We start from the raw sequence: 8,472 nt of genomic DNA, 5'->3' as shown, positions 1-8,472 counted from the left end.
TATATATTTGCAGAGAATCCATAAGGCTTGGTATTATAGTCATTCCTCAAAATATATTTTCTGTTCCATATCTTTAAAGACAAAATAGTGCAGAAAGAAATGAAATTTCATTCATTCTTTTGGCTGTTGTTTTAGAAAGTAAGAAATGAGTGCCACGGAGACCGTGAAGATTTACATTGATTGCTTTCTCAATTCTTGCATGAATTTTATCTTACACTGGCTTTTCTTAGAGTTTGAAATTGTACAAGTTCATATAAATAGATGGTGCTTTGCCATGTAATAGCTGAGAATTTCAAGTTCACTGGCTTAGTTTTTGGAAATTAGATTGGAGTTTCATATTTTTTCTTACATGTATTAGGCAATAATTATTAACTTAAATTACTGAACAGAGCAGCAAAATTTCACTTCTTAACAGGGGTTTTACTTTCAGGATCACCAAATCTTCAGTGGGTGCCAGTGCTGAGGGAATAATAGGGTGTGATAGGCACACACCATAAATGACTGAAGAAGTGGATAAAAGCAATGGAGTGGGAACCTTGCAGCATCTCAGCAGATTAGCTCTTTGATCAGATTTGATTCACCATGAGAGACATCTGCATGTCTTGCCCAGCAGCCCAGAAACCTGCTGCAGACCTTGCCTCAGGCAACTTGCAACAGTGCATCGCCTGGGTGTGAGCACCACTCATGCAAACCCCAGAGGACGGAGCAAGTGTCTCTGGTGGCTGGACGTCTCCTCTAAAGGTGCAGCAACTCCTGAGACCCAGTACGTGCACAGCTAGCAGTGACTGGAGCTGTGCAAAGCAGCACCCTTCTGTCTCTGTCACCCTACTCCAGACACTTTCAGTGTCCTCTGTATTTGTTGCTGCAAACACCAATGCTCAATCATTTTTTCAATGTGGAAGTATCACACTTTGGGACGCACACCCTCACAAGAAGCACGCTAGAAGTGCACTCACACGTGTACCATAGTTCTCACAAATGTCTCTAAAGGCTCAACTCTTTTCATGTTTGACTAATATATTCCATAGCTATTTCTGGCACAGTCCTGAAACACTGTCCCAAATAACACAGTTAATGTTGTTCATAGCATTGCAATAATTTTCAGTTCAAATCAGGTTTTTTGTGACGTACTGAACTTCCTGCTGCTAATGCACCATTCGCAAACAGCATTGTAAATTGTGTTGTGGTAGAAATAGCTATTAGACTTGGGAAAAGAACTGACCATCTCGGGGCTGGATACAAGCCTGTAAACCAAAATTCTCACGCGGCTGAAGGAGGAATGCGGTTAGTTAGAGCCCACAACAGTCTGATAAGTGAAACCTCATTTGCTAAACAATGAAAATAGGCTGGTGCTGTAACTCACTGATGAAAAGCTTGCGTGGCCTCCAAGCCAACCTCTTTTCCATACACACTGATATGCCACCAGGAATAATTTAATTTGTAGAGTAAACGAAAATGTCGTGTGTGAGACTGTTCCTCATCAAGGGGCAAAATCAGTGATTTCATAGGCAGGCGATTCATGGTCTCGGAACCGCAGGGGCAGAATTCCTCACCTGTCTGCCTGCTCATAGTGGTCTGACATTGACCTCTGACTTCCTTCTCACCTCCTAGTCTAAGACTTTCTCTGTTTCCAAACCAAACACATTAACATTTGGAAAACGTTCTCTATGGCTTCAGCCTATGTGGATGTGGGCAGCAATATTCACTAATTTCTGTCTGTCTGCACAGGGGCACCATGTGCAAATGACTTGAAAGAATTGAGCAGTTTGGGCCTATCGCCTCTGCGGGCACCTGAAGTCTCTGACCTTTGGGTTAGGTTTCTATCCCTTGGTAGCTAGCTTCTGACCAGACAGCAGAGGATCTAGACTTTGGTTACATAGGGAAGAGCATGGCCCACTCCAAGAGGCGCTGGAGAGCTTCTGGCTCCCCTTTGCAACTAGTTCTCTGGCTCAGGATTCCAGATGGAAGAATGCTTGCTGAACATCACAGCGCATTATGGAGTTTCTTCCTACATTTTCTTTGCATTAGATAGGAAATATAAACAGAATATCAAAACAGCCTCCTAAGACAGTAACAATAATTTGTTTTTCATGTATTATTATCTACATAGTTTTTTTAGAACGCAAGATATCGGCAAGAAATTTTGTCCAAACAATATTAGCACCCATCTTGCTTTTCAGTCAACCAAGAGAAACTAGGCCGTCTTGCTCCCTTAACTTCCTGTTACTTGTGTCTTTCTATTTGCTTGCTTTCCCCTTTCTCTGATCACAGTTTCTCCCTATTTTTTAAGAGGTGAAAAAGAGAAACAAAACAGTCTCAAATCACTTTAATACTAGATAAGCAATAATTAATATATTCTGCATTATCTTCATAGTAGTTTTTCAGAGTACAAGATACAGAGATAAAATAATGTCCAGACAATATTAGCAAAAAAACTTTCTTTTCAAAGAAACTTAGAGAAAACAGCTGTATTTTTCTCTGCATATATATTTAAACGATTCAATCCCAATAAACACATTCAAAATGTCTACTGTACAATTTTTAATTTTTGTGGAATTGGGGATTGAACTCAGGCCCTTGCACTTGCCAGGCAAGCAGTTATTCTACCTAGCCATCTCCCCGGCCTCCTCCGTTGTACAATTTGGATCTTGTCCACTCATTCTGATCTTCACATTAGTGTGACAATGCAATATTTATATGTATGGGAGCGATTTATTTCACTTACAAGGATTGTGTCAAATTGCATCGACTTACCTATAAAGGTCTCACGTTTATCTTTCTTTATGGCTTAGCAGTACTCCATTATATGACAACAGAGTCCACAAAATACATCTCTTACCTCAACTCCCTCAAGTGTATGTGAGACTACGCCATTGAGAATGAGGATTATTTCATCAGCTGTGGATTATTATAGCATGTGTTATCACTTCTCATGTTCTGCCCCAACACATTGCATAATTCAGTGCTTTTCCTTTATGGCTCTTTTGGAAAGAATGAGCCCTACATGCAGGCAGGATTCTTAATTTCACATAATTATTATTTCCTGGTTTGTTCAAGGGTACTGTGACACCAGCAGCCACCCAGTAGTTGTCTGTGAAATCATTCAGCCTTTATCTTCCTTTTGTGATCAGGGTTAGTTGTCACTGTTTTCCAAGCAGGGCCCATGCGCCCATGTGCAATGACAAAAGCACAGCTGTGTGTGCCCATGTGGCCAGGGCACCAGGCCCAGGAGGAAGGGTGGGACAAAGGCAGGAGCACATGGAGACCTGCATGAGGGGCGCATGAGTCTGGCATGGCTTTGGCAGCCTGTCTAATGGCTACAATAGGAAACCTGGCTTGTAGAATCAGGGTTTCCTCTTAAGTTCCACACCTGCCTGCTGGCAGGATCACCTGTTTCCATGGGCCAGCTTCAGGCCCCAATCTACTCACAGTAGGCCTCGATATGTCTGTATGGATATGTGCAATACAGCCATGAGAGAATATTATTTAACCCAAAAAGAGAAGTTAATCTCACCCTTGGCAACACAAATGAACTGCCCATACATCTAAAATAGATAACTTACGAATATTACATTGTTAGAAAATCAACCCTTGCTGTACATAAAGTTACACACAGAACCACAAAACACACGGGTCCTTGTTGTTCACTCGGCTGGCTTGGGCATCTCCTCCTAAACTTCATGGTTACTATAAGAGTGACAGGCCCTGATGACAGTGGAAATGTCGGAGGACACTGAAGCTTGCCCCTACGTGGCTCCAGTTTCTGGCACGTTTGTAACTCCCCATTATTTATGTTTCTGCTGCATTGATGGCTTCTGCTTGGGTCTCAGGGCCTGGGCATGTGGCTCCACAGCGAGCATCCTCCTCAGGCCCCAAAGGCAGATTCCCTGTATCCACAGTTCCCACTACTCCTCCAGCCTCCCCCTGAGCCTGGAGCCACCAGCACTGTCCTGGCCTCAGTGTGCCCTTTTGTCACCTCCTGTGCCCTCTTCCATTCTGATACTTTACTGTGACATTTTTTGTAGTCTAAGTATCTGGGTGACACATATCTTTGCTTATGTAGAAATACAAAGGAGTATTTGCTCTAAGAAAAAATAAAATCTATATCAGAAAATTCTACATAACCTACGTTTTCCCATTCCTTCAAATTCCAGTTGACTGTAACATTTCTGAGCCTCTGTTCTTGCTCTGACCAGGGAAATAGAATTTCCACCAACCTCCGTTAACTTCACTGTCCTCTTTCCACTCAAGTATTCTATCTTGGACCATTTTTATTCAGGATTTTTGAAATCCCTAATCCAGGGAGAAGTGGCACAGCACAAAGATACAGGATACACTTAGGATATCTAATCTAGAAAATGACCATCTTCTTTTGAGCATGTGTGTGTGGGCAGAGGGGGAGGGTGTAATCCAGAAATCAACTTTGGGACCTTGCCCTTGCCAGGAGGACACTTGAAATGGACTTTATTTCACAATGAAGATGAGTGTGTGAGGAATATTTTGAAATGTAAGTTGTATTACTCAGGTATGGTGATGCCACCAGATGAAGTAATCAGAGCCATTGAAAGGAAACTTTCATAGCCACATATTCCCAGAGGAAGTGACACACTATTCCAGGAACAGTTACAGACAAGCACTAGGGGCATCACGGAGGCAGAGGAAGAGAGGCAGTGTTGTTGGCAAATACGTTTATTATGCTTTCAGCCAGAATGATGTGAGGCAGACGAAGTTTGACTCAGGTTGATTTGCCCAAATTCTATCAGTGTTCTGGAGGAACAGTGGTTGGCCCCAGTGGTATGGCACGTGGTAAAAGTGACTGGAGCAGACCCACAGTGCCTGGAGCTGCAGAAGGCTTGCACTCCTCTGGTAAGCGGGTGGTGTGAGCACGGGCACCCAGCGGATGTGCACGTAAGGAGAACATCTGCCACTTCAGAAATCCACACATCCTAGCATTGATTCACACGAAGGGACAATTCCTGAACACCTGTAAGGGCCTGGTTGTGGGAGCGCCCAAGACAGACAACGTGTAGGTCCAATCCAGGCCTGGAGCACACGCCACCCACGTGGACTCGTTCCCTCAGCTGCTTAGGGCTCTGAGGTGAGCAGGGCTGCCGCTCACCTGTGTTGCGGAGGGGTATGCGCCATGACTGTTCCTTGTCTTCTAGTTCTCTCACCCTGGCCCTGGCCCAGAAGCCCAGAGCTGTAACTAGGATACCAGGCCCTGGAGGCAACACAGACCTCGTGACTGCTGCCGGAGTCCCATCACAATGATGTCGCCCCATAAGTGTTCTCTTCCTGAGCGCTCCCGAGTCAGCATGCATGTGTGGCTGATCCAGCGCATTCTGAGCAATGTGCTTCCTCCTTCCCCAAACCCCAGAAAAGATTCTTTCCGCTTGATTTCCTTGAGCCAGACTAGTGACGAAAAAGCAGAATAGGAACTCCCTGATTTCTTGCTGCAGTACTTTAGCTTAACTGCTCTGACTAGGCAGTCAGAGAAGTATGAGGACAATATTAGCACAGGGTAAGAGGAGAAAAAGCGCTGGCCAGGTTAAGAGTCAATTCAAGCCGCTCACCCAAGCTTCGTGGTGGAAAGGTGAACCCAAGAACAAAGGAGGAAAGATTACTTGGAGGCATTTTTGTCTTGGGTTTCTGCATGTGATTGCCACCTTTCCTCTACTGCTTTGAGACTGGGTGAGCTCCTAGCACCAGACTGATTGTCTTAGTCCTGTAAATGAGTTCCCTCACCCACATTTCTCTTTCCCAAGCGACATGGGAGCTATCTCATCTTGTAGCTGCAGCCACTGTGTGCTCTGGCTGTTGTTTTGGCTCTGACTGCTGAATTTGTGTTTATTCCTGGGATGACACTATCCCAAGTCTAATACTGTTGCAGTGGAACCAGTGTGCACAATGAGCACCAAGGACATGGCGTACCATAGTCTTTACCCTCCTACCTAGCCCAGGCACCCAGGACTTTAGTTGGTGGCCTTGCCGCCTGCTGCAGCTGAACTGGGTGCACAGATTTGCAGGTGCCTGTGGCATCCCAGCTGGGTCTGCCTGGGAGCAGAGCACAGTGCCCTCCGTGAGCCTGGCCTTTGTCCCTCCCTCTGGTGGCACTCCCTTGCCATTTGGAATTAGGTACTTGCATTTCCTTTTTGGCGAGCTCAGCCCACCCTGAGTGTGAGGCAGATGTAGCATGTGGTCCTAGGGGTCTAACTGTTGTCCTCTGCATCTGCCTAAGCTTGCTTAACCAGGTGCTTTTGATCACTGAGCTATCTTGCCACCCCAGCACTTGCATTTTAAAAGAATATTTGTTTTTCATCTAATTGAGTAAAGCTAGAATGTTGACGATCTGTCTGCACTACCTTTGTTTTACTGTCGTTTCACTTGTGAGTGAACATTAAAATAGTACTCAAAGATAAGTCCTTTGTGATGGTTATAGGCAGCACAGTGAATAGAAGCACCAAGAAAACAACAACGATTTTGGTATACATCTATAAATTTTTGTTGTTCTCAAGATGCCATCTGTCTCATATTTATTTCAATAATACTACATAGCTTTCTCCTTTTTGGCTTCTCTCAAACCTATTTCTCTCTTGAAGCTCATTTATCTCTCTGGCCCTAGTGAACACATTTCTTGACCTAGTGAACCTCTTTCTGGCCCTAGTCACAAGTTTTACACTTGGTCATGTTAGTATCACCCGCATGCCTGTGGAGACTACTGTCTCTAACCAGTGTGCTTCCATCCCCTGTTGCATGCACTTGGAAAGCCTTCTTGCTGTCCACTTCCTCTCACTGGGTGTCCTGTTCAGGCATTAAATGCAGGGAAATTTGATCTACTGGTATAACCTTGAGAGAAATGGTAACAGGAACGAGGAAAACGTAGACAAGAGACAAGAGCTGCCTCAGGTAATTGCCCATTTCCTGATTGGCAACTGACTTCAGGAATAACTGTAGGACTGTTTATACCTTTACAGAGTCAGTATCAAAGACACAAGATTGCCTAATGACTAGCAGCTTACATTGTCCAGACAGGATGTTTTCCTCAAGTCTGAATTAGCTGACTGCTTCAGACACTTGTCACAAATTTCTCTGAAGTCTCAACTCTTTCTATCCTTTAGCAATGTATTCCACAGCTATTTCTGCTACAAACATTAAGTAATTTCATAAATAACAGAATTAGTGATATTCATAGCATTGTAGTAATTTACCATTCAAATCAAGTTTTGATGTGATACACCTAATTTCCAGCTGCTAAAATACTGTTCCAAAGCATCATTTATTAAATTGTGTGGTTTTAGAAAAACGTATTAAATTCCTAAAAGTCCTGACTGTCTTGGTGGTAGGCACATGCCTATAACTGAAGCTATTCAGGAGTTGGGGGCAAGAGAATGGCAAGTTTGGGCCCTGTCTGGTATACCCAGAGAAACCTTTCTTTGTAAACAAGGTAAAAAACCTCTGGGGATGCAGCTCTGTGATGAGGAGCTTTCCTAGCACCCCAGGGAGCTTCTGGGCAATACACACTATACCACACACAAAGCGTAATTTAGTTTGTGCTGTTAAAAAATGTATGAGTAAATCTGTTTCTCGAGTTGGGGAATAAAATCAGTGATTTAAAAATAGGATTTGTGTCTTTATAAATCAGAAACAGATTCTACCTGTCTGCATGCTCATGGTGACCTGACATTGATCCCTCTCCTTCCTCTCTCCTCCCATTCTAAGACTTTTTTCTTGCTCCTAACTGAACATTTTAACATTTAAAAAACAGACTCTTAGGCTTTAGCCAATGTAAATTTGGGTAGCAATAGTCATCAGTTTCTGGCTATTTCCCAGAGGGCATACTGTCCAAAAAAGTCACAGGAAATTAACAGACTGAATCTATAGCATCCATGTGCAACTCACATCTCTAAGCTTTGGGTTGATCTAACCCCCATGATAACCACTGGCAAACAGCACTACAGAGAAGCAACACTTTGGCCACTTACATAGGAGGGTTTCCCCTTTCCTTGGGAAGCTGTAGAGCTCCCCAAGAAGCGCTCTACTCACAGTCTGAGAGGGCCTCTGCTTAGGCCTCAGAATGACGGCACATCCACTGAGTGTCCTACAGGCAGGATTTCTAGTGATCTCCTGCTAGAATCATTTTGGTTTCTCTATGGCTATTCTCCAGGTAGAAGCTGATGGTTGCCACAGCTTGGTCACTAGCATCTGTGTAGACATTGCTAGGGCTTCTGAGCATCTGAGTTCAGGTGAATACCAGTCCTCAGGGCCTGTACTCTACCTGCCTGTTTGTTGTGTGTCTCTGGCATCTTCACATCGGGGCCCTTGCTGGGGTATGGGGATGATAGTGCTTAGGTGAGACCATTTCTGGTGAGGGTTGACCGCACACTCCACTTGCAGACCTGTCACTGAAGCTTGTACCCTTACCAGCTGTTCATCAGTCTTTCATAGTACTCTCATAGACTAATCCACTACCTA

At 44.1% G+C, this 8,472-nt stretch overlaps 1 protein-coding gene across 1 annotated transcript in view; it reads left to right on the top strand.

Annotated features, from left to right (window-relative positions):
- The window catches only part of LOC101589148 (vomeronasal type-1 receptor 1-like), a 6,867-nt gene extending 1,984 nt beyond the window's left edge, over positions 1 to 4,883 (top strand). Inside the window, exon 3 of the mRNA XM_012513107.2 lies at positions 4,764 to 4,883. Within this exon, the coding sequence (XP_012368561.2) occupies positions 4,764 to 4,883 (120 nt within the window). The remainder of the gene's footprint in view (positions 1 to 4,763) is intronic.
- The last annotated feature ends 3,589 nt before the right edge of the window (positions 4,884 to 8,472 follow it).

Source organism: Octodon degus, unplaced genomic scaffold (assembly GCF_000260255.1).
Source record: "Octodon degus isolate 3935 unplaced genomic scaffold, OctDeg1.0 scaffold00322, whole genome shotgun sequence".
NCBI lineage: Eukaryota > Metazoa > Chordata > Mammalia > Rodentia > Octodontidae > Octodon > Octodon degus.
This window is presented reverse-complemented; position numbering and strand designations above follow the sequence as displayed.